This window comes from Saccostrea cucullata, unplaced genomic scaffold (genome assembly GCF_032062105.1).
Source record: "Saccostrea cucullata isolate Sc308-1 unplaced genomic scaffold, CSIRO_AGI_Scuc_v1 ctg651, whole genome shotgun sequence".
Lineage (NCBI taxonomy): Eukaryota > Metazoa > Mollusca > Bivalvia > Ostreida > Ostreidae > Saccostrea > Saccostrea cuccullata.
The window spans coordinates 274416-294926 of record NW_026928561.1 but is presented as its reverse complement, the minus strand read 5'-3'; the positions used below and the strand labels follow the sequence as shown (position 1 = coordinate 294926).

The 20511-nt window shown below is 33.7% G+C and overlaps 1 protein-coding gene across 2 annotated transcripts; it reads left to right on the top strand.

Annotated features, from left to right (window-relative positions):
• Window positions 1–691: 691 nt before the first annotated feature.
• Window positions 692–18057, top strand: LOC134277970 (pumilio homolog 2-like). Of its 2 annotated transcripts, none has more exons than XM_062760275.1 (20): window positions 692–797; window positions 1044–1298; window positions 1609–1674; window positions 1937–2063; window positions 2692–2813; window positions 3111–3125; window positions 3497–3657; window positions 3886–4141; window positions 4692–4764; window positions 6255–6332; window positions 9989–10228; window positions 10561–10707; window positions 10988–11095; window positions 11450–11629; window positions 12053–12188; window positions 13443–13574; window positions 14117–14513; window positions 16074–16321; window positions 16701–16784; window positions 17212–18057. In XM_062760275.1, exons 2-20 carry the CDS (start codon window positions 1086–1088, stop codon window positions 17453–17455), a joined length of 3027 nt encoding a protein of 1008 aa, XP_062616259.1. In that variant the 5' UTR covers window positions 692–797; window positions 1044–1085; the 3' UTR covers window positions 17456–18057. The 2 variants fall into 2 exon arrangements, with proteins under 2 accessions (XP_062616259.1, XP_062616258.1); XM_062760274.1 differs by having other exon boundaries at window positions 3880–4141; window positions 17212–18053.
• Window positions 18058–20511: the final 2454 nt, after the last annotated feature.

Genomic DNA, 20511 nt, shown 5'->3' with positions numbered 1-20511 from the left:
AAAAGGCCCGGGGGTCTATATATGGGGGGGGGGGGGGTTCCTGTCCTCAAGCACATGTGGTCATATGCACCCATTGTATGCCGGCTCCTTTTTCTTATCGGACAAACGTAAAAAGTATGCATTTCGGTGGGGAAAAATACTAGTGGCCTATAATAGCTTGTATGCAAAACACCAGTCAACGTTCAGTTTTACGATAGATTAAATTTAATTAATAGTTCATAGTTCAAGGTCTTTGTATCGACAAAATAATTTCTTAAATATTGACTGTTAATCCTTGTCTCCTCAACTTATTTGTCAATAACTACTTAAACTCGTTTGAACTAAAATTGTTTGCGTGCATATATATAGAGAGCTTAATGTATTTGTATACTGAATTAACTCCAGAGGTATGTGATAATATCCTATTTTTCTGCATAAAAAGTTTTATGTTCAATTTTCTTGAGTCCAGATGAAATTGCATAATACACATATGTACCCTTTTTTCCGCTCCGCAAAATTTTCTGAAAAGTTCATTTTTAGTAAAGTTTCTCTTACCATTGATTTGGCTTTGACAGAAAGACAAACAGACATTCAGACAGACAGGACAAAAAACAATATACCCCCGGGATCTTTCGATCCGGGGGCATAACGTTAAATATCAATTTTTTTCTTTGCTGAAATGGTTCGCTTTTCCCACCATATGACGTCACTACAAATGCATACATATTACCCAAAATTCCTTGTTCAACCAAAACATTGTCAATCGCCATGTTGTGATGTTTACGTTAAAGGGGACATCGAAATCTGATGTCATCACGGTTTGTTTCTAGATTGTCTGGGTAAAATTACATACGCAAAGCATAGATGAATAATTTATTTATAAATGCAAAAATTTAGTTCTTGCAGAAATTTATTCATTTAGCTCATTGTTTAATATGTAGATTAGCTTCCTGTCTGTCGTCTCCCGCCATTGTTATGACTGTTGCAAGACACTGATAGTGTGAAATGCTGTGTACAATGATAACAAAAGGATGTCATGACGCAAACTAGTAATATTTTTGTAGGAGGAAAACGTATAGTATGAGCTGTGGTTCCAAGAACTCAGAATGAACGACGTGTCTTGGCAGAACGGACCGCGAATGATGGCAAATGGACCCCATGATATTGCAGGTCGACAAAACAATAACAGTGTTCCTGGAAGTCGGTCACAAGACGATGCCACGGTCGGGTATTTTTTCCAGCGCCCGCAGACTGACTTGGAACTGAACAGTTACAGCAATAAGAGATGGGCTATCGGGGACGACAGCATCATAGAGCACGTCAGTGTATAATTATAAAAGACAAAATTTTCTTGAATATATATGTTCATGAAGTCATCACCATGATCACTGCATGTGTGAATATCTTGTATATTTTCCCAAATGAAATGTGAGTTTCATATTTAATTACTCATTTGATAATAACGGCAAAGTGATTCAAATTTTTAAGGCTGCCTTTTTCATTCATTCAAAAATGTGCTTGCAGATGGACTTCATATTCCCCAGTGTCCTTCTTCTTAATGACTTTTCTTATATAACTATTTTGTTCATAGTTAAAGAATTAAAGTTTATCATTTCTTCCTCATTTCAGTCTCGAAACATTGCAACCGTGCAGGATATAGAGAGAGATTTCCATGGGATGTCTATTGGTAGAGAAGTATGTTAATTTGGTTAATTCATGGATACTCAGATTCTTGTGTTCACATTTTTCTGACAGGTATAAGTGAGAGAAAAATTCTATCAACAATATTTTGTCCTCTGATTCAGACATGAAAAAAAGCACACCCAAATCCTTAAGTTCATGCATATTTCTACTATGTTGCAACCACCATAAAAAATGATGTGGACCACTTGAGGAATACGATAGGGATCTTTATGCTGTACAGTTTTACGTACATCTTTGATTTTTTTCCTGTTAGATGCCTAACACTGCCAAAAAGCTCTGGGAGATTGGAGATGGGCCGAAGCAGGGAGGGGATCAAGGGAAAGGAATGTTTCCAGGAAATCCGTGGACCACCAGGGAAGATACTTGGGGGAATCCAACAGGTAATGGCTGATAAACAGATGTTTCTTATTGGCTTGAAAAACATTTTACATGTATTTATTTCGATATTGAAAGTTTTTGAGGTTTCTTGTTCAGATGTCTAGATCAAAGGATAAGATAATTGATGTAACCATTGTATTGCTTTGGTTGTATTATGTATTGGAGAATGATTGGACACTGAGGAGATTTTCTAGGTCAATTGATCAAGTATCAAAACCATAGGTTGAAATTGTTGATATTATTTTTGTAGTGCAATGATTTAAAATGTTCTAATTGTACATATTAAAAGATACAAGGATATACTGTACACAGGGAAACCCCCCCTCTCCCCCATTTTATTTTCGCCCCATTCGCCCTACCCTTACTTGGATGAATTTAAAATGGGGTGAATTTAAAAAAATATGGTATTATTTCTTAAACAAAATTATAACTGGGCGAATTTAAACTGGGCAAAAATGTTTGCATGTATAAACAGATAAAAGGGCGAAAATAATGCAGGGTGAAAATAACCTGGTATTCAGTATTCCTGGAGAATACTGTTTGAAAGATATTCACATTTAAAAATCACTTGTATATAAAATGTATTTATTATGGATGAAGATTGACTAGAAGTAACTGTGTTGTATACAGAGCCAGGAGCATTAGGAGTAGACATGGTGGAGTATGTCTTGGGTGGATCCCCCACCAGTAAAGAGCTGGATGCCCGACTCCGCGGAAAGGGAGGACCGCCACCCGGCCCATTTATGCAGAATGTGAGTATTGGGTTTTCACTTTTTCAAGGAAAAGTTGTGCCATTAACACATTTTCCCTATTGGCTATTAGGTCACTCGCAATATACTTTAAGAAAACAATCAAGCATAGTCATCTTGCAATCATAAACTGTGTCTTTTTCATATAATTTATAATATTGCATTAAATGAGGAAATTTAAGGAAACGTGAATTTATACACATACATTTGGAATATTAATCATGTTAGGATAATTTCTTTTATTTGATTGTATCTGCCTTTTCATCAAACACTGAAATGAAATATTTGACTTTTTTTCAGATGAGGAAGTTCAAGGTGAGTACATTATGAAAGTTAAATTAGTACATATGTATTTGTGCTTGTAAAATCATTGTGTAACTAAGCAAGACCTCCAAGTTAAAAAAAAAATGTCTTCCACAAGTTTCAGTAATACTGTAATTTGGATGATTGATACCAAAGCATCAGTTTATATGTACACTGGTTAGGGAGTGCTCAAGAAAAAAGAATCTACAGTATCATGCATTTCAATGACGGAATTATGATACAGAAGCTTTTTCACATAAGCATAATCTAATGTGCACTAGGAGGTGCACAATATGTACATTGTACATCAAATTGTAAATTGAAAATAAATAAAAAGCAGCGAAATATATTGATAATGGTATATATGCGTGTATATTTTGCAGATGCATGGACCACCACAAGAGCCAGGAATGGATCCACAAGGAGATAAGAAGAGTAAGACCCCTTCCCCATTTGAGGGCCATGATGGGGAGAGAGTAGACGAAAAACAAGACAATTTACCAGCTAATGGCTTGCTTCAGAATGGCATTGATGAAGACTACAGGTACATATCATTTTGCGTGGTAGTACTATATAAGTGCCATGTCTTGCACGTGGAAATTTTAAGAAAGAAATGCAAAGATTAAAAAAAAAAGGCATCAGTAGGAAACCTTAACCTATTTTAACCCGACCCCAGTGATGGTCATAATTTGAATGATATGTTGCTATTTGATTAGAATTTTTGTTGGAAATTAAACCCCCATGAAACTACATGTATTTATTGTAGTAACAGAAGAAACAGTCACCAAAACTCACCCAATGCTGAGAATGCCATACCTGGAATGGACATGACAAAACTGAGTGTTAAGCCAGAAGGTGGGGAATATCTAGACCACAATCAGCAGCCCCACTTCCCACAGCCAGGGTTCCAGCTAGACCCCCCTCCCTTTGATCCCGTGGGAATTGATCCGGTACAGTTTGACTACAGTAACCAGATGGGAATGCCTTCCTCAATGGACAGCCCAAATTTCAACATGGATTACAATCAAGTAAGTAAATAAGTATTTAATTGTTACCTCTCTTGGAGAGTTTCTTTCTAGTTCAGTGGGAATGAACTTGGTTGGTTTTATGATTAAAATCCTTTAAGGACCAAAAAGCTTGGTGACAGATTTGATCACTTTCCAAGTTCAGATCTCACTGTACTTTTGAACAATATAATCCTTAAGGGTTACTTCTAACAGAACTATTTATGATCATAGCTGCAAGTTAAATATATTTTGACCAAGTAATGTTTACTATATACAGGGAAATTTTCGCCCCTTTCGCCCTAACATCATTTGGGCAAATTTAAAACGGGGTGAATTCAAAGAATACAGAATAATTTCTTGTGACTGGGCGAAATTGAAATGAGACAAAATTGTTTGCAAGTGTGAAAGGGCAAAAATAACACAATTTTGAACTACACTTTAATTTTAATTACATGAATAAGAAAGTAACATTTATACCTTGAAAGAATACTGTAATTAGATTTAGAAGTAGCTCGGAAAACCAGATAATTTTTTTGGTCGGATTGTCACATTTAGATCTTTACATTTCCAGTTATTACAGAGACAACAGCCTATTGCCGTGTTAACTCAGCAGCAGTTCCTAGCTTCACAACAACAGCAGATGGGTAGGTGCCATTATACACTCTCAGCTCTTTCAAATTTTATCACTATTTTTATTTTTATGTGGTATGTTCATGTTTTGTATTCCTATTGTGACACTGTTGATTGTATTTGCATTAATGGATTGGTAAATTGTTGTGTATAGCTATTTAAAGATTTGATAACTTTTTTCTGTATAGTTGGGAAGAAATGTATTCTGCTAAATAATCGGAAATGAAAGTCCAGAGTTTATTTTAAAATACTTTCATTAAAGCTTTATTTTGTGTAGCATTGCTTTTATATAGTCTCTTTTTTTTCTTTTGAAATGTGAAAGTCTTGTTTCTTATACTGTTGCCTTAAAAGGGATCACTGGTGATTTTATACCGTAAATCTGGAAAATTTTACGTCGATTTTATTTTGCGAATTCAGGTCAAAATGCTGTTGATTAATTTTTACGTTTCAAAATTTTGCGAATGACCACTGCTTTGTTTACATTTTCTTATTGGTAATTTATTTTTAAGAAAAATATTTTTGCGAATGCAATGAACTTGCAAATTTGCTAAAAATTTATCTACAGCAAAAATTTCCAGATTTACGGTATTACAGTAAAACCTGGTTAGAACGCAGTCGCTGGGACCTATGAAATTAATTTTCTATATCTGTAATTCGTTATATCTGTGTTCGTACTAAACAAGTTTTACTGTACATACATATAAATAGTGTGAAAGAGAAGTTTTATATAAGGACTATTTCATGTATATTCACATACATGTATACATGAAAATTTGGTAGGTAGGTAAGCATCTTAAAAAAATAATACCTCGACTTCTTCAAACAAAACATCTACATACTACTAATGACAAAGGATATACTGTTTCAGAGTTCTGTGAGTTGAAGAAATTTTAATATGTGAAAGAAAAATTGACAGTTCGAATTTCACTGAAATGCATTTTTTTAAAAAATTGTGTCAATGCTATTAATTAGGACTGGTCTAGAAAGCAGAAACACATATTTTACAAGGCTTTATTTACTTAATTTATTTAAATCATATTTAAATTCGTGAATATGGTGGTTAAATTGTTTTTTCCGAAATAAGCAAACAAATGATTGCTCTTAGCTGCTTCGTGCAGTCTTAGGTTTGACAGAATGCTTTCTGTGTCGAGTGTTTAAACTAGAGACAAAACCAGTGATCCTTTGATTTTTTTTTTGTATTGCATGATTGGTATGTTTTCAAACCAGTAGAAGTTATAGAAAGCTTTAAAGGACATTGATGACAAAATCAATTCAAGACTATGGAAGCAATGCTTATTTTTTTCTTCTTCACAAAATCAGGCTTCAACAATTTGATAAGATTACTATGGTTTTGGATGCTTTTTATTTTTTTAAATAAATGAAATCAACTTTTGTAATATGCACATTTATCTCTATTTCTCCTCCTGATTTTGATCAGGATTTATATTATTATCCTGATATTGTGGTCATTATTTGCATGGCTTAAGTGATTTTATGTATTTAGGGATGACTGCGGCGGCCATTACGCCGACCCCTTATGTTATCAGCCAGGATCCTTATGCTGTGGGCATTCCTATAGCAGGTCAGCATTAGGCTTGTTGCCAAACAAACTTTTTCAAATTTGGCAAGGGAAACATTTTGCTCTGGCTCACGTGAGTTTTTCTGATCAAAGTTATTCAATAGCTTTTATATGTCGTCTGCAAACGTTTCACTGCAGCAGTTAAAATGGTCCAAATGGGTCTAACAAGCACATCTTTGAACATTTTTGATTTACTAATGGACATCTAGGAGGGGGGTTGTTTGCATGATTATAAGAAGCAAATTAGCCCCCTCTTCAAAAATAATTATATAAGTGCTTTATGGGTCCAGGGATCAAGCCCAAGGATAAGACCAAGTTGCTTGTATTTTGGAATTAAAAGTCTCTTGTCATACTTTGTATTCCTTCTTAGGCAAGTTGTAACCAAACTTAGACACAAAACATTCTGTAAAGTAAAGAGCTGACCCCAACACAAAGGGGATGTAAAATAAGTGGTAAAATAGGGTTGGATTGATTTTAAAAACTTCCTATTTGAAGTTTAGACCTGTCTCAAAGGCAGTGTTAAATGACTGGTGAGCACTGTGGCTCATAGGCCCTTGCTATTTTTAGATTTCTTGCTGTCTCTTTCGTATTATCAGAATTGTTTAAATGTGAAGTGATTATTTAGGGAAATTTGCATTAAATTATTGCAAACTTTTTGCATTAAGTATAGCTTTTGTAAAAAAGGAAACTTTGATGATAAGTATGGAAGAAATAGTCAGTTTGTAATAAGGCCTAGAAAAAAAATATGTTTGTTTCCGCTTTCAGGCTGAAAAAATATAGGGTAGGTAGGTAGGCAAATTTTTTTTTTTTTGAAATTTTTTTTTTTTTACTTCTTTAATCAAAACGTGTATAGAAGTAACATTAATGACAAAAGAAATGGTGTTTTCAAGCATTTCTATGACTTAAACTTACAATAGAAAGGTGACTCAAACTTCTTTATGTCTTGAAAAGCTTGCAAAGTTGGAGACTATAATTCCCTGGGTGAAATCTTGCACTTCATGGGCAGGGTTTCAGATTGAAATGAGTAACTATAGGACATATGGCATACGAGTATTTACCAGAAAAGTTAAAGGCCATTCTGTTCTAAACATCCTAAAATTATAGGCCCATTAGAAGTGTCGGGTCCGTTGGACATTTATCATTTTAACCAGTGTTAACAATAAATTATAAAACATTCTATCTAGCTGAGTGATAGTTGAAAGTATACAATTCTTTTGAGAATTCTTTCATAGTATACTTAAATAAATTCAGGTAAATAACTTAAGGTAGGATTCTTCTCACATTTCTAATATTTAAAAATTAATGAAATTGTCACAGAATCAAGAAGACAATATCAGTAAGTGATAGTATCAGTGAAATTAAATTTGACCGTTTTATATCAGAGGCAAGGTCAGGTCAAGGTCATAATCCTTTTCCTTGACATTAAGAGTAAAAAATAACTGTTGCCAATCATGTGATACCTACTTCTATTTCAAAAGTTTAATGATTGTTCTTTTTGCATAAAAACATATTACTATATTGGATCTATAGCATGATATTACCAAATTTGCGTAGATAATTTAACTAAACTGTATATTGGCTAATCCGAATTTTCTCTGTTTTTCGTAATTTTTTAGGATATATTAGTTATTTTCATATGCTTCTTATATTTAACTTTTTCTTATTTTCACAAATAATAAAGTAGTCTTATAAATGTACAAAATAATACAAAAACTATAAGTTTTCATCATTTACTAAGAGAGAAAAAATACTTTTTATGTATTTTTGGCTCAAATCTGCACTTTGATAGGAAGCGTTTAAAAGCGAATAAAGTTCCAGTTTGTTTGAAAAATCATATTTATTTGATATATTTTAAAAGTTTAGTCCCTCATTATTAATCTAACTTGCATTTAGAAATTTCTCCAAGTCTTCGATTGTGTAAAAATTATAACTAAATTCATTGTTCTATTATAATCTTGAGAGGCCGAAAAGAAGATATTTTCATACGCCATCATTCCGCCAAAAATATAGTCCCTGCTAGTTTTCAAACGCAGTTTACCATTTCTATTTAAAGTTGTACAATTGTGATGAGGAAAGAAAAATATGGTCTTTTAAATTCCTTACACTTCAATATATAAGACATATAAGCAAATATACTTTGAATGTTTCATCTTGTCAGAAACCAGAGAAGAATCCTACCTTAAGAAGTAAAATATACTGTGTAACTCAATCGTTTTCATTTCATTTTTTTTAAACATTTACAAGTCATCTTTTCACTGGACTCTCATTGCATGAAAGTCAAGGGAAATTTTAAAAAAATTAGAATCGATTATCATTAATAATCGGCTGGGCTTAATTAATTATAATTGAAATTTTTTATCAGAAATGAAATAAATATAGAAAAGTTAAACTTACTCACATTTGTGTCAGACTTTTACAAAAAAAAATTCATTTAATTACTTAAAATAATCAAAAGTATATATGAATTTTCCTTTTAATAAAATGGAAAATAATAGTTTGTTTACTTTAAACAAAATCAATATATTGAAACAGAAGGGGGATTTATTTTTTTTTAAAATTCCATTCAATGGGTATTTTACTGATATTAGTCCCACCTTTCATTACATGTAGATGTATTTATTTCTTGGGATTTCAAGTTTTAAAAGTAGTTTAATATCCAGAAATGAGATTTGTATTTCTGATTACAAGTATGATAACGTTTACAGATTGCCTAGACTAAAAATGTTTTCCTTTGTATAAAAAACCTTGCAATATTGTCCATTTCCTGTTATTAGTCTGACCCCACATTCAATCATGGCGGTAAAAATATCAACATGGCATGGATTCCTTCGATGTTTTAAACATTCATCACTACTTTTTGGCTCTTTGCACTTGAATTTTGAAATGAAATGAAAGTATTTTTTGTCAAGATCTTACACCCAATTGTCATTGGCTGATGAAATCTGCAGTTGCATATTGATAAAGTAGTAAAAAAAATACATGTACTCAGATCTGAACGGGGGAAAACTATCTATACGACTTGCCTTTACATACAGAAGTTAATCGGCCATTATGTCCGTTCAATGTTAAACCTATAGGCCATTTTGGCAGGTAAATTTTATTTTTTTCCTGCCATTTTTAATTTTTATCGGCAAATGGCCGATGGCCAACGCCAATCTGAAACCCTGCATGGGACAAAAGCATTAAAAAAATTTTTAGGGTCGGCACTATAAATTAGGGTCGGTCGGGAAAGCGGAAACAAACATATTTTTTTTCTAGGCCTAATTCATTAATTGTCAAAGTCTCCTATCCCCATCTTTCATTTTCCTATTAAGAGCACTGTTAAATTCTAGTAGATCCCCAGGCTATTTTTATAATATGCTGAAATGGTCAAACTTTCATCTCTTCATTATTACAACTTTTACAATTTAAACATGCGCCTGGCATAAAATTTCTATGCTTCAGTTTCAATAAAAGTAAAAATACCTCTATTGCAAAAGCTGATTGAATGACAGTAGGTTAATTAAATGAAGGGTTGCGTTACTAACGGGAGATCATAAGTAATATTTCACTATTTGGTAAACTTTTATACATCTGCTGGATTAGGAAAAAAAAAACTTGGTAAAATCTTAAGTTACATATTCCTTACATATTATAGATTCAATATGGTATTCTTTTAGGACCAGCAGTTATTCATCCTCAGTACTATGGTGTTCAGGCTCCTTGGGGCATCTATCCAGCAAACTTAATCCAGCAGCAAGGGCAGACAACTCCGCAGCCCACATCACAGGCCCAACAGCAGCAGCCACAGCAGCCCCACCTAATGAGGGGGCAGAACGGGCGGCTGACACCCAATCAGAACGAAGCTAACATGCCATCACAGCAGCCCAATATAAATCAGCAGATGGGGACCCCCTCTAGTAAGATATTTATAATAGTAATCGGAGTGAGTCTTATTGAAACTAGAGCTAAGCAGGTTAAATTTTGTATTTTATATGTTGTCTTATTGGTTATAAACATTATCGACATAATATCCAAGTCATGGTATGCTGCTTAAACAACTCGTAAAGAGTGAATCTTGTCTACTGTGTATGTATTTAAAATTGTTCACAGAATGTCTTGAAGGCAAGAATGAGCATTTCGATGAAGAGAAAAAAGTTGTTTTTTTTTAATTGATTCAAAACCCATGTGAGCATTGCTGCCCTGAGGACCTATTTAAAAATGTCATAATATTAAACATTGTTTGTTACAGATCCACAGTATCAGATTTTAGCTCCAGCCTATTACGACCAGAATGGCCAGCTGATAATGAACCCTCGAGGACTGAGTACCCCTGTACGACTTGTCTCCCCTGCCCCAGTACTAGTCAGTGCAGCCACTGCGGCAGCAAGTCAACAAGGTAAGGTCACTCATCTTTATCACTTTCCCCTCCCACTTTTCTCTTCCTTAATATGGGTTTCAACTGAAGATGAGAAATATATGTTCATGCATGACAATTTTGCCAAGTAAAATTACTAAATGAACTTAAATTTTCAATTTTTTATTCATTCTAACTTGAAAACATCTTTGAAATCTTTGTTGTATAAGTTAACTTTGATTAACCAATCCTTGGAATTTAGGATCTTTAAAACTAGATAAAGTAACAAAATCTTGATAAACAACAAATTGTTTTCCTACAGGTGGGGCAAACAATCCTCTTCGTCTTCTGACTACCCAGTCACAGCAGTTACAGACAACTCCTCCTGTTAACTTCTCCAGTAACAGCAACTCCAGTCTTAACAACATGGGTAGGACACACAAGTTAACGTGCTCTTGGCATCTCTTTTGCTCACCAAAATTTTTTCTGTTCAAAATCTCCTCGAGCTTCTGTTTGTCTCTTTGTTTGTTTCGAATCAAAGGCATGTGCAATGCTGTTATACTAATCATATCTGTTCTGTACTGCTGTGTAAATTTTTTTAAGAGGTGTGTGTATTGTTAATTTAACTTATAAGGTCAATTTATTTCCTATTGTAACTGACCATTTTTAAAAGAGGAAGTGAGGATTTATCACTATTAATAGGCATTATACATGTATGTGTTCTTTGAAATATTTATTTTCTGGACACATTAAGCATATAGTTGATTTGCTTTTGTTTGTTAAGGTCAAAGACGGGATTCTTTAGATTACAAAACACGACAGCATTTACCACCCTTGAATCAGTTTTATGGCTCCATGGGAAACATGTCGGCCTCTCCTGCTGGCCCTATGGGACTGGTACAACCAGGACAGAGTATGACTCCACCACCCTCCCTTTCTGGATCCTCCTCCAATCTGTCAGTAGGTGAGAGATCAGTGTTCAGTACACTTGAATGTTTGTTTTAAATTACTGCTATTAAAATCTGTAAACAAACAAAATATACATGTACATATAAGTCTATATTTCGTGTCCTACTGCATGAATTTTAATCCCCTCCATCCTGCCCTCTCAAATTACCAGACCCTAAATATTCCCATTGTCCCTTCTACCATCTGTCAGTAGGACAAATAAGTTTTATCAAGATTCTTTTGATTTCTTTCAAACTGAATATTTTAATGCAAATGTATCACACAATCATTAAGAAAGGTGTTCAGTAATTTGTTGCATCTTGTTCAGTTCATCCCCCCCAGAAAACCTAAAATACCTTCAAACAATCATTTTGATCATGCTTATATACTTTTGATTAGGCTTTCTCAATGATATTTTTCTATGTACTTGTATTTACAGCTGGAATGTCAGGAGGGAATAGAATGTACAGTGCTGCACCTGGAGCAGAGGCTAAATTTAGAAACAGCCCCATGGGATCTAATGGATTCTTTTCTGGCACTTCTCTCTTTCCAAGCAGAAATATGGCTGCAAGGAAGTAAGTTGTTTTCAGAATTCATTTCAAAAATCAGACAAGTTTAAAGTATTTCCAGGAAGGTTAAGAATGCATGTATTTGGATGTTGAAGCCCCACATGCACTATACTGCAGATGTACAGTGGGGCCTCATTAATGTTGATGCCAAAATCAAGTGTCACCTTCTGGCAAAAAGTTGTGGGGAATTACTGTAAAACGAGAAAATTTGGCGCATATGTATTTTAGTGCAAACGCAAGTGGGAATGCATTGGCGCAAATAAATTTTAGGGCCTGCACTTGTCAGTAAAATATATAAATGTGATGTTTTGTTGTTTTTTTTATCCACGCCTGTATTTGACTTTTTGGTTAGTTTTTGTCAGTAAACATTCGTTGACTTTACCGCGGTACGTGTTGCTATCACATGAACGTGGCACAGTGTTAAAATTTACTTTATTTCTATTTTCAATTAAAAGAAATGGAGTATTTACTCATTTAAATCATATTAAAACGATGTGTGGATCGACAAAAAATTACTTCGATAAAACGGTAATCTTAATCAGGTATTGTCTGCAAGTTCAATTGTCATGCTTGATTGCATTGTTTACCTCGAGGCGATAGATGATTGACATGCCGAGAAGTCAAACTTTGAAGGTGCTAATGACAATAATCAGGTAACAACTACTGGGATAACAATAGTTTAATTAAATTATAATTTGGCAGAACTTTCTGTCTTCTGAACATGTGCATGCAGTGCTAGTGTGTATATAAAATCCAGTGACCCTTGACATTACGTAATCGCGCGTTCCAGTTTACATGTACTTATGTAAAAGCTTTGAACACACACAAAAAATGATATTTAGAAATCCTTTAGCGCACAATAAATTCTAGCACTCAGGGCTCTTGCGCCAAAGGCGCTAAAATTAGTAGTGCACTAAATATTCTCGTTTTACAGTATTCAAAGTTAGATATAGTTTCAATAGTCTGTATGCTGGATTATTTCAAATGATTTGCTAGTGAACACTTGCATGCAAGAATATGACTTTCAAGTATTGGTGCAATCATCAATTGATAAGTGGTGCATCTTTAAATGCTCAATCAAATGATTGCTTTGCTATGGCTCCGTTGGGGTGTTTGCTGAAGATAAATTACACAAGATAGAAATACACTTTCATCTAACATATGGGTTACTGCTTGTGAAATGTAATCTTCATTTCGACCACCCAACTAATATTTTTGGCTGGAATAACCTTTATGAAAATTTTTTTTTGTTTTTGCCAGTTCCATGTCAAAAGAAGCCACTGGAAGAAGTCGGATGCTGGAGGATTTTAGGAACAACAGAATTCCCAACTTACAGCTGAAGGACCTCAATAACCATGTGGTGGAATTCTCCCAGGACCAGCATGGTTCTAGGTATGCTGTATAGTGCTGTAGTGTGTCTGTTGTATGTGTTAATTTAAATTACAATGACTTTAGGTTTAAGAGAACTCACCAGTCAGGCTTTGAGTTGTATCTTTTGCAAAAAAATGGACATTTTTATTGGTCTTGCAAAATAGGGGCCATGAAGATCTATAACTTCTGCACACCTGATAGCTTATAAACTAGTTCTTCCTTGCTGCCTTCCATCATTTTTTATATAAATGAAAATGTCTTCAATTTCTAATGCTTTATCACTTTATTCATATCGGCTCTCATTTGACATATTGATATAAAATATACACATATCATAACAACTGCTCTTAACAGGATATTTATCGATTTCAGCATTTTAGTTGTAAAACCTATGTCCTCAGCATGTGAAAAATATACCAAAGAATTAGTACAAGTGCTATAGTAGTTCGAGCTAATTGTTAATCTTTTCTCTGAAAGTTTCTTCACTTAATGTTGATGTTTTATTAACTTGCTTGAACATTCATGCAGTTATAATAACTACTCCAAATAATATCTTTTTACAGATTTATTCAGCAGAAGTTGGAGCGAGCTTCCCCACAGGAGAAGAACATGGTCTTCAATGAAATCCTGGTACATGCTTACAGTCTGATGACGGATGTGTTCGGCAACTATGTCATCCAGAAATTTTTCGAGTTTGGCAGTAACGAGCAGAAGCAAACCTTGGCTCAGCGCCTTAGGGGTCATGTTTTGCCACTTGCCCTGCAGATGTATGGCTGTCGTGTTATTCAGAAGGCCTTAGAAACAATTTCAACAGATCTGCAAGTGGAAATTGTGAAAGAACTTGATGGCCATGTGATCAAGTGTGTTAAGGATCAGAACGGCAACCATGTGGTGCAGAAATGCATAGAATGTGTGGATCCCATTCATTTACAGTTCATTATTGATGCTTTCAAAGGTCAGGTAGGTAATGAATTCCTTAGTTGTTTTAACTCTTTTGGTTTTTAAAATGAAAGATGGAGATAACATACAAGAATTTCTCACAGGGAAAGCTACACGTCTGCAGGTTAGTTGCAATAGGGGATCACATTTTTGTACAAGAGTCAGTAGATAAATAACAAGCTTCAATTCCTGATGTTTATTTACAAACATTAGCAATTAACACAGAATTATGTTTGGACAAAATAAAGCTTAACATGATGTACATAGTTTTAAAAGTCACAAATGTGGATTGCATGTCAAACCTTACCTTTTATGAACATACAGGTAAATATGAGTATCTCGAACATGGGATATCTCGAATACCCCGCTTATGTCGAAGTCAAACGCCGGTCCCGGCCGTTTTCTCTCTATATATGATTTAAAAAACACCTGATATCTGGAACACGGTAACCTCGAATACCCCGCTTATGTCGAAGTATATTCAAAGTTCCAAGCCCAATTTTTACCTGGCATATCTCGAAGTGCTGTGAATTTTTCGGTCTACTAAACACACCTGGTGTCGTGACTTCACACACTCTCGCCAGTGGCTATTAATTAACACCTTCAAACTTGGGGAATCTTAATTAATCCCAAGCTCATGTTGATGTCTGGGTATCTGTGACAGGTTAATTGGTTTGACAGCTTGGGTGTTTGGTGTAGTCTACGACCGATAAAACAAACCACTTCACAGCTAGCAACTCAGAAATTAAATTACCGATATTGCATTTAATGATATGCTCTGTATAATTAAATTCTTAAATTCATAAAACAAAAATATATTTCACAATAAACTTAAACAGATGAGTTGCAGTGCATAATGCACGGCGATTGATTACATTCATGTTTATCTGCGTATAAATAGATAACCTTGACCGCCATTTGCATTGTTAGTTTCGTGAAGTATGTGTTCCTTAGTAGTACTTCGTAATGTTATACATGTACGCTATTAATATCAAGTACACAGTTTGAATACTGATTATTTTTTAAAAAAAAAACATTTTGCACTAAATTTCATCAAATTATGTCTTTAAAAAATTCGTCTTTTTCTTTTCTTACGGAGAAGGTTCTTCAACTATAACGCTAATGATACATCCCGTTTGAGCATGTAAGCATGGCCTGGAAAATGTAAATTAGCTGAATATGCAATAAGGCATGCATATTAAATTGTTTTACAATTATACACGATAAAGAAAACAACAGCATTGTTTTTCTTACTATTTATTGCGAATATGCCTGAGACTTTACCATAAAGACTGCATGTTTTGTAATACAGGATAGTGTTACGCATGAAGATATACGAAAAAACGGGACATCGTTGATTCGACTTTGGAAGATAACTTCGGATATCTCGAACCCCCGGATATCTCGAAGTCATGTCCAGGTCCCCTCAACTTCGAGATACTGATATTTCACTGTAATTATAACCACTGTATTGGATTTCATTTGATGTTTAGTAAGCTTTTTATGTATCCAAAGGAATTTTTTTGTAATCTCATGCATCGTATATTCAAGTATTTACTTACAGTTAATGTTATATTTCAGGTTCTTTCATTATCTACTCATCCTTATGGTTGTCGAGTCATTCAGAGAATTTTGGAACATTGCACTAAAGAGCAGACAACTCCAATACTGGATGAGCTTCATCAAGCTATAGAGAGACTGGTGCAGGATCAGTACGGAAACTATGTTGTGCAGCATGTGTTGGAACATGGATCCCACGATGACAAGAGTAAAATTGTGTCAGAACTACGGGGCAAAGTCCTGGTTCTCAGTCAGCACAAATTTGCAAGGTACAACTTAACCCCCCCCCCCCCTTCAAAAAAATATTGCAAAGAAATAAGGAAGGCTTCATGATTGTTCTTTATAACACCATATGTTCTTGAAAATATACAAATATACATAGATAATTTTCCATACATGTAGCAAAATTAATCCTAAATTGAAATTCTTTGTGCCTTTATGGTAATTTACAACATGCAGGAAAGAACAACATGCAGGAAAGCACAAATTTATGTCTTGAAATGATAAATGATATTTTTCACAGTATTTCCACCCTATAGGCCTATGGGATTGTTCACTTTAAGTTAACAATATGCTTTTATAATTTTTTTGAAAGTGAAAACATGCATTGATATGTCATTAACATGTGAGATTACAAATGTTTTGTAGTAATGTTGTGGAGAAATGTGTGTCCTATTCCTCCAGACCAGAGAAAGCAATGCTGATAGAGGAAGTTTGTTCTCTAACTGATGGGTAGGTCTGGAATGCTGATGTATGCCATTTTTATATTTATCAAATATCCATTCATTGTAAGGACAAATGTTATGATCTGTGCACAAACTAGAAAAAAGATACTATCGTTTTTAGTACGCTTTTAGAAAACATTCATTTGTCTACTGAAGAAAAAAATGATCAAACATAGATTTCTAATTCTGATATGTCTGTATCACTCACATTTGCAAATTCTGTTGCAAAAGTAATTTCAGTTGCATAAAGAAAGCAGTCATGGAATGTAAATATCAGCTATAAAAAATACATGAGCTTGCATTAATTTAAAAATATTTGTAAAATGATAGAAGAATGTTCATTATATTCTTATCTTATGGGAATCCTGCTGTGTCAGCTCAGAAACTGAAAATATTCATAATATTTGATTCTACTTAAGGTGTTTCTGTTTCAGGCCACAAAATGCACTTTACATCATGATGAAGGACCAGTTTGCAAACTATGTTGTACAGAAAATGATTGACGTGGCAGAGCCAAAGCAACGCAACATTCTGATGCACAAAATCCGACCCCACATTGCAACTCTGAGAAAGTATACATATGGCAAACATATCCTTGCAAAACTGGAAAAGTTCTTCATGAAAAACAACTCAGACCTGGGCCCAATAGGCATGCCACCCAATGGAGCTCTACCATAAAATGTCAACTGCCTGACTGATGTTAGAGTGTCTCCTGAAATTTATTAAGGCTGAGTCTTTTAAATGATGTAAAAAGGTTGATAAAAATGAAATGTTATTCTTGGAAATTTTTGAACTAAGGCAATGTGAAAAATTGCTGATGCATACAGAGAGGATTTGGTACATATGTCCTTGCAAGGAAGGGTATTTTTTTCTATCAAGGCACGCATAGTTTTGATATAAACATAATCAAGTTCAATTAAAAAAACAACAAACTTAAGCAATATTTAAGGTTTGATTAAAGATTGAACATATAGGATTTGTTGTGTCAAAAACACCAAACATTCAAAACACTAAAAATATTTTAGTTTTGATTAGTTCATTATGCACACTCTTTGAGCTTTATTTCAAAGATTTGGGAAGGGATGGACAAAATTATTGAGCCATACAATTATCATTTTGTCATAAAAACAGAAAGGACCATTTATAGAGTAAGAAACCTAATGGCTTTCATATTCATTTATCAAGTATCCACTTTTCTAAAGCTTTTCACAACACTGAGAATGAGTAATCCAACAAAATCTAGTTTCTACCTCAAGGACAAAAATGGGAAAAAAAGGGAAAGGGGGATTAAAGATTTCTGATAATTAAGGGTACTTACCACAAACAAAAAATGGATGCGCGGGTTGATATACATTTTTTGACTGATTTTAATTTGTATTGATATAAATAATAAATCCCTGAAATATAAAGAAATCGTAGGTTTTCCTTGGTGCTTAGATTTCAGATTTTATTTTGCCTTCTATATAATTCCATACAAATTTTTGCACAATTTTTTAACTTTATGACAAAATCTTTTAAAATTCTCCCACTCTACTTGGTAAATATTATTCAGGTTGTCAATTTAAATGTAAATATATGAGAAATAATGCTGAGTTCTGAAAAAAGTTTGTTTGTGTTATTTATCCTTAAATTGCCAAAAAAAGGCAAGGGTATAAGGATCAAAATGTAACAACTGTTTTAGTTTAAAATTGTAAACATTTTCTCTACTGTGGCTATAGATACCGGTGTAACACAGTCACACACTAACAATATAGGCTAAAATCTTTACGGAGAAGCAATTTTTTTAAAAAGAAATTTATCAGAAATTTTTTTTGGAACAGTACAAGGCAAGGTTTTGATATCAGACAATTTTTTCGAAACTTTTTAAAAGTTAATAGGATTGGTGATGCTGTTACCTTGATGTCTACGTTTTAAATTGTTTTCTCTTAGGAAAAAATTACATGAATAAGATAATTTTAGCAGTATAACAAAAAATTGTTTCAAAAGCAGCCCAGAATGAAGGTATTTGTTATTTGCAATAGATAAGGCATTGTTCTGGAGCAGTATGCACTGTCTGTTAGGAAGAAGTCATACAAACCATGTTTTCTTGGATAATTGTCAGTGATTTGTAGTATAACCTAATGTTACTGCAAATATGAACTTAATATTGTTATATATCTGCATCATTTTTTATCAATTTATTTATACAGCACTTGGTTGTTTTGAATCATAGAGGAATATCGTACCATGTTAATAGGCATATTGCATCATTCAACGATAAAACTGTGAATTTTTTTGTGCACTTTAGTTTGTTTTTTCAGTTGCAGACTGAAATGTATTTTTTGTACTGAAGTTAAATACATACTATATATTTTTCTTGTAAATTTTTATTGCTTCATTTGTTTGATCTGGCATTGAAGTTATGAAAAAGTATTATTTTTATCTCCACTCTTAATTTTGTAGCAGGATTAAGTAGAGGATAAACATGTAAATATGTCTCTCTATTTTGGTTATACCTTTCACAAACTGTCAGTATTTTTTGTTGAGAAACACTTGTATGGACAACAACTATTAAGAGCTCACAATACTACAGCAATTAATTAAATACAGCTGAATAAGTGACAAAAGCTGAGTCCTAAGGTGAACGTTTTATTAGCATTCTTAAATTGAGCCATTTATTACTAACAATAAGTCAGGATGTATAGCTCCTATGACGAAAAAAAATCCATTATGACACATTTTTCTGAAAGTGCCCAGTGGGTGATATATGGCCCTTGAGATTTTTTTTTTTTTTAAGTGCTCTCTACATAAAATGTAGACAGGTTTTCTGTAAATAGTTATGCCAATTCAAAGAGTGGCCCCAACTTTTAGAGTTAGTCATTGTAAGTACCTTTTATAGTATATCATTGAACATGATAGGATCTAATGCTGGTCAGATATCCTAGTGCATTGTAAAAAATCACACCATGTACAGAAACCAACCACAGCAATTGTAAAGTGTACTGTAAAAAAAAAAAATCCTGTAAATTTGTACAAAAAAGAAGTCATGTTTAATTGTTACTCCTATTGGTGACAGTTCTTTGATTGGTGCTAATACATCACAAGTTGTGGTGTTATGAAATTTAACATTGTTATTATAACAACTCCACAGAGCATATCAGGATGTCCAGAGAAAGCATAAAATAAAACCTATACGGGAAACATTGAAACTATAAATAGACTTATGTTCATAAGAAGATTCTTCAGGGTAGTTTCTACTCCTCAATGCTACATAAGCAGGAGAATATCGATGAAAATGAATCGGTGTTTAGTTTTCGCACTTGTATTTGTGGTCTGCAGTTAAGTTGGAGACAAGTAAACTGTTGCCATTGTTGAAGGCAAATCGAGGCCTTGATTAACTTTATTCCATCAATATGGTATGCGTTGTGCCTGAATGTTTCACTTGTAATTTGTTGTAAATAGTAGACTAGGAACTTGTATGTCAGTAATCTGGTTTTGCCTTTCTGTGGTATTGTGGTGGAATAACTTGTTTTTTTTTTCTTGCATGTATTTTAGTGCTGTAGTAAGACTTGTTTTCGTATCATGTTTGTATAGAAATACCTAGTTTTTTTGTCAAATTTTTATAGTATCATGTACGATAATTGTATTGTAATTTCACCTAACCATAAGTACTTTGATCATAATCTGTTGCTTCTGCTTGTGTATATAATGTATATTCTCATCAATATGGGTCCAAATAATTGTGTAGTTATAAT

Excerpts from the sequence above, each read along its gene's own strand:
- LOC134277970 (XM_062760274.1), top strand. The coding sequence starts at position 1,086 with ATGAACGACGTGTCTTGGCAGAACGGACCGCGAATGATGGCAAATGGA. Across the intron at positions 4,765-6,254 it reads TTCACAACAACAGCAGATGG|GGATGACTGCGGCGGCCATT; the intron begins GTAGGTGCCATT and ends TTATGTATTTAG. Across the intron at positions 10,708-10,987 it reads TGCGGCAGCAAGTCAACAAG|GTGGGGCAAACAATCCTCTT; the intron begins GTAAGGTCACTC and ends GTTTTCCTACAG.